The sequence below is a fragment of the Varanus komodoensis genome, unplaced genomic scaffold, assembly GCF_004798865.1.
Source record: "Varanus komodoensis strain SLA01 unplaced genomic scaffold, ASM479886v1 scaffold1, whole genome shotgun sequence".
Classification (NCBI taxonomy): Eukaryota; Metazoa; Chordata; class Lepidosauria; order Squamata; family Varanidae; genus Varanus; species Varanus komodoensis.
Window position 1 is genome coordinate 32,838,280 of NW_025335268.1, and position 15,000 is coordinate 32,853,279.

The window sequence follows — 15,000 nt, forward strand, 5'->3', positions numbered from 1 at the left end:
TGTTGTAAGCCGCCCCGAAGTTTCGGCAAGGGGCGGCATAGAAATGTTATAATAATAATAATAATAATAATAATAATAATAATAATAATGTACACAAAATAAAAAGCTTTCTTCAGAGTAGGTTTATTTTGTGTATATGAATACTAGCTAATTTGCTTTAGGAGGAGAACATGAATTTAAAAAATAAACTGGAAAAACAAGTGGAAAACAATCTGGAAATTCATTTTCCTGCTAATAGTGCCACATCAGAAGAGACAAAGTATTTTATCAACAGAAATAAAATAAAAAATACGAACACACTGATTTTCCTGGCAGTCACACCAATTTGGTTTGTTACCTGCCAAAGCACTTTCTCTTTCTGTAGCCCTTGAGTAAAAGGAAGGAGGGATGATTGTTGGTAGGACAGAGACTGGGCCATTCATTACACTTCTAATTGGGACAGGACTTTGGATTCACCTCCAAGGCAGGATCGAAAAATTTATCAAAGCTCTATAGGTGGCACTGAACAGAAATTTACTTCCTGACAAGGAGCAGCCAGCTCTTTTAAGACAGATGCTTCCATGTGCAGTTTAAAGATTAGAGTGCAATAAGCTCAAACACGTGTAGATGGCAACCTTTGTAGCTAGGGGAGAAAAGGCTATCACATTGGGAACAAACTGTGATAACAAGATGTCTCCCCAACATTACTGCTTACCTGCCAGGCATACTCCCTTTTTGGAAAAGAGGAGCTGCTTTAACTGAAAGAGGAGGGGCCATTTGTTTTCCTCCTGGCTGCCAATCTACCACATTTTGAAGCTTATAACACAGTGTGTTTCCCCTTGGGTCCATAGTAATGTGAATTGTCTTTATCCAAGTGCCTAACAAATCATTGTCACAGTGCAGCAGCCGACCTTTCTTTTCAATCTATGCACTTTTCAGGAGTTATAAATCAGTTGACTTTCAAGCTCGATGAGATGGCATATGCCCTGGTTTGAAGAACAGATGGAGGCTTGGGGGGAAATTGTTTCTGCAGGCTTGCTACAAGCAGCACAGCTCCATAAAAGTGAACCATTCACACTAATTTCTCACATAAATTATCCAGGCAGAGAGCACCAGCCCATTCAGCAGGGGGGGGGAAAGAAAAAGAAAAAAAAATAATTCATCTGGTTTTCAGAGGTCATTTAACAAATTTAAATCAAAGTTAATTCTTATACACAAGTGGGGTTTTCCTTCTGTAGAATTTCAAGAAATGACCATTTAATTGGCATCAAATAAAAGGATAGTTTCTTTACACAGGGAAACCAAACTCTCAGTTCAGCAGTTAAAAGTCTGAATGTTCTCTAGAAACCTAGAACAGATTTCAAGTATTAATATAAAAGAATAGATAAGACATTAGAGCTCTGTACCTCAGATAAACTATTACTTTTTTCTCAGACCTAATTTCTGACTCTTCCTAATGGCTGGAATTCAGATTCTAGGAAGGTCTCTTATTAAAAGAGAAAGAAATCTAAGGCATTTCAAAGCCAACATGCTTTACTTTTTTAAGAAAAACAAATTAAGCAGCTGTTAAATCAATGTACATGTCACTATTTTAATAAATATGATTATTTAAAGAGGGACAAAAGACATTTCATTAAATGTTTTGAATAAATATGGAAGCAATGAAAAGAAAAAAACTGCTGCAATCAACTGAAAATATTAAAAGAGAAAGTTCTGAGTCTTAAACAGAAAAATGATGATGCAGTGAACAATGAATTCAAAATCTTAAAATCTTCTATGATGATTACTGTCAAGGATAAGTAGCTAAATACTTTCAATTACTTTATACTGTATTTAACCATATTTTATGAATAGTTGTACACTTCTCAGAGAGCTTCAGCTATCAGCTGCAAAGACAATCCAGACAAGACGGAGGTCCTGTTGGTTGGTGGTTCGGGCTTCGGCCCTTCTCTGGGAACCCTCCATGAAAGAAATTAGGAGGGTGGGTACTCGGAGGAGGGCTTTCTCTGCGGTGGCGCCTAAGTTATGGAACGCGCTCCCCAGAGAGGTCCGCCTGGCGCCGTCATTATTTGTTTTTCGGCGCCAGGCGAAGACCTTTTTATTCAAGCGGCATTTTAACTGTTAACATTATTGGTTTTATCTGGCCAGGGAGGCTTATTTTATACTGTATTGTTGTATTTTTAATTTAATATTTATATTTTTAATTTATATTATAATTATTTTAACTTAGTGATGTGAGCCGCCCCGAGGCTTTGGCGAATGGGGCGGCATAAAAATGTTTTAATAAAATAAAATAAAATAGAAAGAAATAATATAAATCAATCTACAGTTATCATAAAAAACATTTCAGTTATGTCAGAAATATTATTTAATTATACTTATATCCCACTTTTTCCTGCATGCAACTCATGGTGGCCTACATAATCTCTTCTTCCTCCTCCTCTCCATTTTTATCCTCAGAACAATCCTGCGAGGTACAATAGTCTGAGTCAGTGACTGGTCCAAACTCACACAGTGTTCTTCCTGGCCACGTTAGGACTAGAATCCTCCATTTCCTGAGCCCTAAAATCCAGCACTCTAATTGTACTCAATGCTATTATTTATTTCAATTGATTGCCCCATCTTTCATTCCATAAAGAACACTACTGCGAACACATGGAAAGAAATCTGATCATAAAATATCAGCAGCAAGAATAATCACCTAAGAAAACATTTATAAATCTGATTAATTTATTAATCAAAAATTAATGTCTCAGTAGAAACTGCCACCATTGTATTAAGAACTTTAAGTGTACAATTCTATACATTTCTAAAACTTATTTTTGGATTTGAAATTTTATATTTGTGTTTGGCAAAAATAACAGATTATACGGAAACTGATCAGATTAATCCAGAGTGAGCTTATTACAGATAAGAAGCAAGAATTCTGAACACTATCATTTGGAGCCTAAGACTTGTCTGCACTGATCTAGTTTTTCACCAGCACCAGTTCCACTGTGCAAGCAATCCCTTTGGTTGTAGCACATGTTGGCAGAATGGTGCACTGGCCTGGGTAAGCTATCCAGCCTAGCTATCATGGCTGAACGGCCTTGCCCATCACCATATTTTCAGGGGCGGCGGCAGCAAAGCAAGAAACTATAGACAATGTAAAGATGTCTGTTCTAATACACAGGAACACAGATCACCATGAGGAGCTGTAGCTACTACTGCTGATTTTAGGATTGGTCTATGTGCAGAATAGGGGTGTTAAACCCCTTCCTGTTCAAGGACCCAATTCAATCTCAGAGAAGTTTTCCACATTCCAGCAGTCAGCAGAGCTAAAGCAGAAAAGGGTGGGGGTAGAAGCAGAAGGGGGTGGTGGCAAAAGTCACAAAAAATCAGCCTATTTAAGCAAAAATTTCTTATTGCCGGTGACTTTGCCTTAGCAGAGGCATTTCTGCCTTTTAGAATAGTGGGAGAGAATCCAGCAAAGCATCAAAACCATCAGCATCTGGTAGTCCAAGGGAAGGGAGTGGGGCCATAGGAATAAGGTATGGTCACCAGCGGAGCCCAGGTGGTCACTTCTGGCTTCTGGGCCTGTGGTTCTATAGCCCAGTGTATAACATACAGGCTTATAGAACAAACTGTCCTTCATATATTGGCTTTCGAGGCTCAGCACACAGCTTTCCTTTCATAAGACTCACTCTTCTGCCTATTTATACTGGTTTGCTTGAGATTATCCTTTGGTATACTCTGAGCCAAACTACTTATGCCACTAAACATGTCATTGGAAAATACACTGGTAGTTTTGAAAAGGTCAAGAGGTGATACTGGAGGTGATGTAAGTGGAGATGAGTCTTAACTCTTTTCTTCTCTATCTTAGTACTGGCAATCCCGTGACCACTACTGTTAACCCCAGGAAGAAAGCTCCCATCCATGCCAATGAGAGCTCCCTCTGCCCAACTCTGAAAGCAGTACTCATGCACGCACGTGTTTGTTCAGAGCAGTGGAAAGGATTAGTTATCCCCTTCACACATGCTACAGTCACAGTAAAAGTCAGCCCCCCCACACACTTACTATTATTCTTTGAAAGCTGATGGGCTTTTCCTAATGGCATGCTTACCTTTATGTCTTTTTTGGTCATAAAATATCTAAGAGTGAGCTGATAATTCATCTGTGCTGAATAATTGTTCTGAGTTTCATTTGATTTTGCATAGCAAATTGTAGAAATAACTATTTGATTTATCAGATCAAGTAACTTTCTTATGCATAAAAAACAGAGGTAGCAAAGAAATACCTTATTAGAATCAAGTAGTGCTCACAGAGCAGTAAAAAAGTCAAGATTATTTTACCTGAATGTTGCTCCAGTAGAGTAACATGACTATTCGTGTTCTCTTAAAATCCGCTTGTTTGTGTGTGTATATATTTATACAAGACATCAGCTTTGAGGAAACATCCACTAAATGTTACAAATTATGTCTTAAGTTTCCATGTTTTGTTCAGTAAAGAAGCCATGTTTACTGAAGCATGCCCTGCCCTTATGCATTTCAAGTCTTGTACCCCTGTCCCTGTGGGTTACAGGCCTGAAACTTGTTTTCATCATGCCTGAAGTACTAAGGAAAAACTGCTGCTGAGTCTCTCTCTCTCTCTCTCTCCCATCTCCATATATATATAGAACTGCAAGCCCTTTGAGACCATAATTGTTAATGTTTGGGAACACACTTTTGTTATTCAGTGGTAAAGGAAATGCACAGTGCAGTAGCTTAGGGATGCCTTCATACATTCCTATATTCCACAGTTGAGGCCTGATAAATTTCAGGCTGAGTTCTGTCAGAAATTAACTCTTAGTCATATATTTTCCCCTGATGATGGATAAGCACAACATTTCCAGATGTGTCTGGCATTACACAAAACAGCCAACTATCATCTTTTTTTCATTATTGTCGCCCTTCAAAAGGTTTCAAAAGTGATTCCAATGGGTCTTGTTCCTTAATGATTGTCACTTAATCTTATATCTCAATGATCTCCCTTCTGGATTACAGATCAAGCTACACTTACATAGCTTTAGAAGTACTACAATATCATATTAAATTTGGAATATTCATTAATTACCTATATGTTAATTTATTTCAGTATATGTCTGTGCAAATCAAATTCTTTACCATCTCTAGTACCAGACATAACCTTTGTTCCATCTCAAACTGGCTACAAATTGTTTTTGTTGGCCTTCTGTTCTAACATATGTGCTCAGGGAAATGGGATTTGATCATACCTGAGGACTGAACAATATAATCGAGATGGGAAGGCATTTTCCTCATACCCAGCTGGCTGCAGGCCAAATTTTTATTTAATTAATGATCTACCATGCACACTTTCTCTCCCCCCCCCCACCACCCCAGTGTGTGTGTGTGTGCACACACATAGTATATCTTGCCTGGTTATAAAAAAAAAACTTGAACTTGTCCTGCTTGCAGCACCATTGGAGCTAAGGCATGTGGTGCAGATCTCTATTTAGGCTTATATGTGTTCATTACAATACAGTCATCAGAATGGTATGTGAGTCTTCCAGATTAGCTATTCCTATATATTTGTGTTCTGACATCATGGCTCTCAATAACTTAGGTCACTTGATGGAGGATTTACTCACTCTGTTTACTATGGCAATTCTGTTGAAAATTCTAGGCATAAACCTAACAACATAACCCTCTACATGCCTACTCAAAAGTAAGTTCCACGGTATTCAGTGAAGTTTACTCCCAGGAAACTGGGGAAAGATTTGCTTTCAAAATGGTTCTTGACCACCTTTAGAACCAACTTTGGGGTGGGGGTTGAGAGAACCGTGAGCATATGCCTTTGTATTTTGGCAATTCTTGTCAGAGTATGACAGTGAAGTACATGACACTTTATAAAGTAACATAAGCAAAAGATTCCTGCTGGAAAGAGATTGCAGTTGCATTTAAAATGGGAAAGACTAAGATAAGAGAGGGAGGAAAAGACATGAAAATAAAAGGTGGCAGGATGAATATGAGCAAATGCAGTTACCTATGTTCAGGCTCTTCAGACTTTAGCCACAGGCATCACAAAAGAGATAGGTTATGAGAAAACAGCTTTCTAAAAAGCAAAGCTAACTGTTTATATATTAGTGCTAAAGTTAGAACATTATGAGGATATCTGCAATGACACAATTCATTTAAAAGCAGTTTGCTTCATAGTGAATCATTATTCCAGAGAGTGATAAAGTAGTCTTCATGCTAGGACAAGATTCCTGTTTTTTCGGTAGCTTTAAAATGATTTTATCTGATCACTGGGGAAACATGATCTAAGAATCCATAGATTCTTAGGGATCAATTGTATGCATGTTTAGACAGAAAAAATTCCTACAACTCTCAGCATTTTCCAGCTGGAACTGAAACGATTGCTATGTTGAAATCACATTTTGCCAGCTGATGGTAGCTTTATAAAGCAAGTGCATGGTATAAGGCAGGGATTCCCCCACATCCCACAACCTGCAACTTGTTATATTGTTATTTTTTGTATTTTAACTTAATGTTTGTATTTTACAAACATTTTAACTTAATGTTATGTTAAGTTAATGTTTTAACTTAATGGTTGTATTTTAACTTAATGTTGTGAGCTGCCCCGAGGCTTCGGCGAATGGGGCGGCATAGAAATGTTTTAATAAATAAATAAATAAATAAATAAATAAATAAATAAATAAAACTCCATTCAACTCTAAAAAGCCCCAGTAAATCACCATAGAAAGGAACGTTAACAAGGGAAGAATATTCTCTCAAAGTCAGACTCTCTATTTCACTATCACAGATCAAAAGGCCCGAGTAGCCTGGCTACTGTTGTAGTAATAAACTGCGGCATTACTTTTATCCTTTCACAAGTCATATTTGTAAAAGACAGATTACAGAAGTAATCATGTTTGGAAACTCTAACTATTCTACCTGCCTTTCACGAAAAGATGAAGCACTGTTCCATCCATGGTTGCCATGTCCCACTAGCTATTCCACAAAAGCTGGCAGAACAACTAGCAAAATGAAAACAGGAGACACATAACATAATGTGGTTGAAATATATGGTGAAAGAACTTGCTCAATGGTTTGCATGTCAAAGTACAGGATTTAACATGCATGAAAAGGATGAAAACAGGGTTTCTGCAAACAATGGAAGTTTTGCACAAGCCAAATGACAACACTGAATACAGCTTAACAGTAGGAACTCTTAAATTCTTTCTGAGGAAAATGAACAGATTAGGTGAGAAAATATTCTTATTTCAAGTTGGGGTGCTTCATTTGTTACTGCTTAATGATAAGACTCTAGAAAGTCGTCCTGTGTTTGAAAACTGCAGTGGGTGCAAACACATTTCTAACTCATTTGGAGAAAAATGTTTGTGCTACTAAATGATTTCAGGTATCAGAAAGAACGATGCACAACTCAAGACTACTTAGAAATAAAACATCTCCCTTATTGTATTTTTGAACAAAGGACTTCTAGAAACACTGGCATAGCATTATTAATTCATAGAAAGGAAGCAGTCCTGTTATAGCTGTCTGATCTAGCCCCATTACTCAGCAGTCTCTCCACCTAAACTGACAGAGATGATCTCTGATGTGGTGCCAAGATAGCCCAAGTTCTGGGGGACATCAACATTTGTGTTGAGGGCTCCTTGAGTGGGGTGGCTGAGGTGTTACATGGACTCCATCACAAATACTGGACCGTCACAACATGTCATTGGCCCAACACATGTAACTGGGCAAACTTAGGAATTTTTTTTTTTTTTTTGGCCAGTCATAGGATGGTGATCTGAAGGTACAGGACTTTGAAGTAGTACCTTTGACATGGCTGTTCTCTACACCGGGGGGTGGGGGAGGGGAAGCAAGAGTGTATCAGATGGTTATTGCAACACAGTATAATCGTGGCAATCACAGTATATCTAGCCACATAACTCAATACAAGGTTGGAAAATGAGTAATTAAAGTGCAATTATAGCTTCTTATTTTATACGGGAACATCCATTTTCAAAGCAGATAGCTGTATACAGTAATATTTCTGTGATACAATGTATATTTGTTTGGGGGAATGGTTGTTTTTCTAAAAGTGCTATTGCTTGTTGCTTCCTCCCAAAGCTTCTTCCCACCACTAAATGTGAGACAGGGATTGCTGGACTCACAAACATGTTTTGCAAATTAAAAAATCAACTTGGTCCATGATAACCTGGTTCACACATAATGCTAACCCATAGTTTATTTAACTCATGGCTTCTTGAATTCCGGGTTGTTCTGCTGTGATGTATAAACCCAGCAGCTTTAACCATAGTTAACCATGGACAACTCAGACAGATAACCCATGGTTTCTTAGCAACTTATAAATGCTAGGTTCTTCATGGGTTGTTTCAACCAGCTACAGAGTCAGCAGTTAAGAATGGTTAAAAACCTCCTATCCATTCTGCAACCTAGTAATACAGTATTGCAAAAGTTGTTGGTATTTCAGTAGGAGAACATAAAGAAGGAGAAAAACCTAGGAACTGAAATACCAAACTGCTAGACAAACCCTGTTTAGGGTAACAAACCATGAGTTGACTGTGGGTTAGCGTTATGTCAGCCTTTCTAAAATATAGGTCAATGTTTCCAAAATTTGAACAACCAATAGGCATAGGACCTGAAAATGGAACTCAACTCACACAAAACTCCTACATAGGGAAGGGCAAGGGGAAGTCTATTTTTTCTAATTCTTCCTTCCCTCTGAAGTTTCTTGTGCCCTCAACAAATCTTTTCTGGAGAGTTGTGGGTCCTTCTGAAATAGTGAAGGAGGTGACATGGAAAGTTGTGTGGAAAAGGGAAATATATAAGTAACTATATCTCACCCTTCAATGGGAGATTACACTTGATTGTAGTCGGATTGCTTTTATTTATGAAAGGGCAATTCTGGATCAATCCCACAGAATCTGTGAGCAGGGTCCGACACTAAGAGACAAATTCCTCCTCTATAGCTGGGGAAAGGACATTAAGAATAACCGAATTCTGTATTTTCTTGTTCTATATATTTTTTCTTGTTCTTGCTTTTTTCTGTTGCTAGGCCTTTTCCCTGGAACTAGATACCAAATAGTGTTAGATCAACCAAGTCTCTCCCTTGTAAAATGAGACCTGTTTGATTCATTGATTCATTTATTTCCCGCTCCACATTGCAAGGCCCAGCATGCCCCACACCAAACTCTGCCTTGCCGCACACACAAGCAGCAACAATAGGGAAGTTCCATTGTACATACAGATTTCCACTTGTGAGAGGCTTAGACCCAACTCATAATAAGAACAAATTAAAAGCTTCATATAAACTTTCATATAAACATCCTTATATCAACAGTAATATGCAATCATAAAGGAAAACACGCCATACAATTTTCAGATAGGCCTACAGCAATCTACTATATGGGTTTTTGTATAAAATTGATGGAGCTTCACTGCCATGAAAGCAAATAAAGTATTTTTCTGTTCTTATCCTATTATTAATATTAAACAGAAGCTAATTTTTTGGTTAATTGGACCACAGGTCAAGCCCAGCTAAAAACAGAGCCAAATTCATCTATTAACTCTGACTGTAAACCTGGGCGCAGATTTAATTGTTTACTGTGTTCTGTATTGTGCCAACTTATTATTATTTCATGCTCTTGGATCTTATTAATTCTTTAAGTAATGAAAACACAGTAGCTTATTATTATTTTCAATATGACCCACTCAAATGTTCAAAGTATGGAAAGTGTGTGTGTGTGCATCCATGTTGGATATACGGTGCTCTATTCTTAGGTGTCCTTTATTCAGTTTCTAGATAAGTCTTAGCTTGGTTTAATAAACAGTATACACACAAGAAAAGTCATTCTTTGATAAGCAAAATAATTAAATAGAAAGAGCAGGTTAGAGATCAGCATTCATTTTTCAAATTAAATTTAAAAGCCTGCTCTAGTTACTTAAAAGATTGGCAAGTTTTACAAATAACATCACTGAGCCTTTTAGAGAGAAACACGGCTGCATTAGAATGAAGTCATTAGGCAATACATTTATTTTGAAGCCAATTAACCTTTTGTCAGAGATGTCGGAACCATAATGGTTTCAGCAGTGGAGGTCAGCCTCTAACAGGGGCACGTATGACAGCGATTACGCTGTCTGACATATGCTGCAGACTGGGAGTGCAGCCGTGGAATGAGAATCTGCCTTCGTTTGTATTCTGCTCTGCATTTCAAGGGAGCAGGCAATCTTGACCTATCCATTTAGGTAATTAAAGCTTCCATTTGGAACTGTCCTGCAGGAAGGTGAAATTTGGGGGGAGATAAATGGCTGCTGCTCACTGTATCCAGCCACTTCCATCATTTGATGGACTGCCTGAAATAGGCTGGGTTGCCAGGTCCTCATAAAAATAGAGATGAATTGAGCAGGAGACAATTCTCTAAGGCAAAGCAACTCTGTCATCTTCCTTTTTGCAGCATATAATTTAATTGTTAGCCAAGGTAGATGGCTGACTCAGGAGGCCACTCTCTAACTGCTCCCCCACCATCTTCTATTTGCTAAGGAATTACTCCACTTTATTTACTTATAAGCCAACATTTTTGGACAATGAAAGATGTCACTTCAATAAGCACAGCTAGCTGTCACAGCTGTGCCCTGACTTACCTTCCAGGCTATTTTGTTTCCTCTTGTATCATGCTCAAGGGCAATTGGGAAGTCACCACGCTCATAGAATTTGCGAAATGCTGTAGGCTTTGTTGGTCTTTCTTTAAAAGCTCCTGCAGCTGGGGGACCTTTCACCTAGAAAAAAAAGCAAATTAAAACCTTTCATGCAAAATTTGCTCAAATCAAGAAATGTATTTGCAATTAAGTTAGGATGCAATTCTATGTATGCTGAGACAGAAAGAGGTCCAATTACTCCCAGCATGCTCTAGCCAGCATGAGTAGCTGAGGCATGCTAGGAGTTGAAGGACTTTTTTTCTGGTTAAACGCAGAGAACATTGCATCCTTAGTGATTCAACAGAAATCAGAGTTACACATTTCACACTAGAGCTGTGATACCCATGATATCTGTAGAGTACATTTTTTGCTTCTAGCTTTTACTTGGCAGTGAATTAATATTTAGAGGAAGCAAAAATTAATTTTAAGTGAATGCCATGTTTTTGTTTGAAGAGTTAAACCATTTAAAACAGAGCAGAGGAAAACATATTTAAAATATTTATATACTTAAATATTACTTAAGTATATAAGTATTTAAGTATAATATATATTTATATATATTTATATTTATATACTTAAAATATACTTAAAATAAAATGAGAATAAGTAACAGCAAAAAAGATAAGCGATGTATTGGGCGTCTTTTAGATTTAACAGTTCTGTTCCCTAAATGAAAGTTCAGGTTAAAACTGTAGAATACTATATAACAAAGGAAGTTAATCCAAGATAGATGCGTGTTCACAACAGTAAATGAAGTCACTGGAAGAGGAACAGATGACTAACAGATGCATCAGGGTCAGACGAGGTCTTAGTGGAGCAAACATCCTCTAAACTGTGGCCAGCCTTCTTTTCAAGCAAATCAGGACAAAGGCTTTTTACTTAAAATTCTTATTACGTTAAAGCTGAGCAACTAGACATGTTTTTATATATATATATATAAATTGTAAGTACTGAACAGGACAGTAAGAAAATAAAATTAGGAGAATATTACTTAATATTCAGTTTATTCCAAACTGCATACTTCTCCCTTCTAAACAAAAGAGTAGTCTCCAGCAGCAAGTTGGATCTGATGCTTTTCAACTGGTCCATCCTCTTGCCTTGATGCCCTATGAGCCAACTAATTCGGGTAGATCCCCCTCGCTTATCAGCTAGCGCACTCTTTGAAACTGTCTGATTCTGAGTCCATTGGCCTAAGTAATTCAATTGTGAATTCTATCCCTCCTCCATTTCTGAGTAAGAATCCAATTCAATAACCTTTGAAAACTATTCTAAGAGTAGTGGGCCCATCCTTATATTCTATCCGCTTCCACAACTTGATATTTCTCTCAGGGTGTATCTCTTTGGTCCTTCTTCGGTGGTTTCACCTTTAGCAGAGAACTAGTAGTACTCCAAAGCAAAATTTCACCTCTTTTCCATACTGTGAGGACCACACCATTTTTAGCAGTGCAGACCTATTAAACTGAAACAGTCCTACTTTTGCTTCCTCTATTCCTTCAAAGAAGCACGTAAGCAGAAAGGATTCCAAACCATTAGTTTTGTGTGTGTTTGGCATTAGTTCTACCTTGGCAGAACTCAACTAAATTTGAAAAGAGTTAATTCACATCCAGTTTGTATATTCCTTCCCATAATGAACATTGAAAAATAAAAATATTATATAAATCCCTTACATGATGTAGTCTTTGGGATCTGCTGTATTTCAAATAAGCTTAGTGGCTGGGATCCAGCACAGTGGCTTGGTAGATCTGGAAAGGTTCTGCTCACAAAAAGGGTACTGAGTTCATAGAAGTGCTTCTCTGAGTCACATTATGCTTCTGTGAACAGAGGGTCCTTTCAGTGATTAGAGTAACCATGTTGGATCCCAGCAACAATCTTGGAAGTATTGCTAGATGAGCACCTGAAATAAGAATGTAGGGTACGGAACTGTTCATAAAAGTTACAGTTTCTAGATCTCTTAAGAGCACATACTCGTGGTAAGCTAGGAAGCATGAATTCAAATCTCATTAAGTGGCCTTAGGCAAAACATTCCTTCTTATTATCAGAATACACAACATGGGGATAACAAAAATCACTTACCTTACAGGGTTTTGCAAAAATTGCTAAAATAATGTAATGGAAGCACTTTGGACATTCTCCAGCAAGGTAGGAAATTTTTATCCTTCCAGCAACTCCAAAATCCATCATCATTGGATATGCAAACTAGTGCTGGTCAGTGTTATAATCCAACAATATCTGGAGGCCAATACATTCCCTATCTCTGCTCTTAAAACATTATTTGCTAAGCACAGTAACAAATAACAGAGAGGAAAAATGAATGTGAAATTCTGCCATTTTCATTGCAGCCACAGAGAGAGAAAAACCTACTTCTACATGTAGGAAGCCATACTAACAAGATGGTCACAATTCATTTAATATGTTTAACAATGTTCAGGATGAAAGACAAGGGATAAGACTGATTAACTCAATATATTCAAGAGATCCAAGAGAATCTAGATAAAATAGTAAGTCCCAGAACAGGAGGAAACTACATCATGATTCATTAAGAGTAACAGCTGATCCCAAGTTGTGCCACAGAGATTAAAAATTAAAAGGTAACAGCAAACAGTAGATATAGTCAAGTAGATACAGGCCAACATGTGATCAGTCTCCATTTCTAAATGACAGGGCTGTGTGCTGTGGGGAACATGATATACTAGTGTGGATAAGAGTCTCAAAGATGACCCTCCCCCTAAAAAAATCAATATTCTAAAAGGCATTAAAGTTTATCAAGAATTTTGCCTTTAAACATTGGTTTTGTGATCAGAAATACCAAAGTGTCAAGTCTGAAGCAGAGACACTATGGAGTGTCAGGAAGCAGATCCTAGTATAAACTTCCAAGGTGTGCCAAGAAATATATCCTATGGTAGAAACATAGAAACAGAGCAAGTCAGAAGGGGTCTCCCGGGCCATCTAGTCTGACCTCCGACACCAGCTGGCTCCGCTCACAACATGCCCACCATGTGAACGTCCAAATATTTGGTATATTTGACTTCAGTGGTAGTTTTCCATGAAAGACTCCCTGGAAACAGCAGACAAATCTCTAGGATGTACAAGCATGGCAATCAATTTTTGTATGCATTTCATCGATATCACTGCTAAGATTTCCTCTGAACAGCTGAAAGGATTCACAGGGGAAAGGATGCTATAGAGCAGGGATGGGCAAAAGCTAATTTTTCTAGATGTATTGGACTTCAACTGCCAGACGTCCCTGCCAGGGATGGTGGGTCTTGAAATCTAGAACATCCAGACTTTTAATTTCTCTCCACCCTTGCTATAAAATATGCCCATTCAATGGACCCAAAATGGAGTTCAAATATATAGACTGGTCCTTCTGCATCAATTTAGGAGCCAGTCCAGACATGCATGTATTTATTAAATATGTCCTTCACTTTGAGTGTACTGTGAACATGGGAGTTAACTTTTAATATTATAAGGAGAAAACATTACTTCTGAACCAAACATTGTCTAGGATAGACATGATTATGTTTTTAACATCTTTTCATGGATCTTTAATTCTACATATAAATCACAAGAGTGTACCTACTTACTTCAAAACTAATTTACAGTAACTATACTTCCCATATTAAATGGATTTTTCCAGACATTCTTGAGATTAAAAAATGAAGTTGTCTTATATACTGGACAGTTTTGTATTGTTTAGGATAAAAAAGGGTGATCATATATATATATACACACACACACGTTTAAAACAGGATTAAATAAAGCTTCATGTAACTAAGAATTATCTTTTAATAGCATTGCATTCATTATTTATTAGGAGGAGAGGAGAGGAGAGGAGAGAAGCTAGGAAAATCAGGAGATATTTAGCATCTGAAATTTTGAAAGAATTATAGTAACCTAGCAACATCACATGGATCCACTTTTCTTGTGACAGGGATCAAAAAGTAGAAATAAGAATATAGGCTAGATCTGAAAGTAAAATATTAAAAGCTACTTATTACAATCCACATTTTATAATTCCTCATTGCTGTAATGGAAGTTTAAAATAATTATTTCTTAATTACAACTAACATTTCTTTATAATGTCACTGGAACTGGAACGATGGAAAGTAGAGTTCAGTGTTAATTTATCACACATTTTATAGGCAGACAATTAGTATTAATGTACTCTAGAGGAACTCTTAAAAGTATTTGATAATTCCAGTCTTATACTTGCTCCTTTTGAGTCAAGCATATTGTCAGAACATCTGTTTTGGAGAAGTATGTGCATTTCAACCAGGCAATGTTTTTGCAAAAGATTGCTTTGGTAATAAAATATGCA

At 37.3% G+C, this 15,000-nt stretch overlaps 1 protein-coding gene across 2 annotated transcripts in view; it reads right to left on the reverse strand.

The window, feature by feature from the left end:
- Positions 1-15,000, reverse strand: part of PACRG (parkin coregulated) — a 274,050-nt gene that overhangs the window by 227,768 nt on the left and 31,282 nt on the right. For both annotated transcript variants that reach the window (XM_044421645.1, XM_044421635.1), the window contains exon 2: positions 10,629-10,763. In XM_044421645.1, coding sequence (XP_044277580.1) covers positions 10,629-10,763 — 135 coding nt within the window. The remainder of the gene's footprint in view (positions 1-10,628; positions 10,764-15,000) is intronic.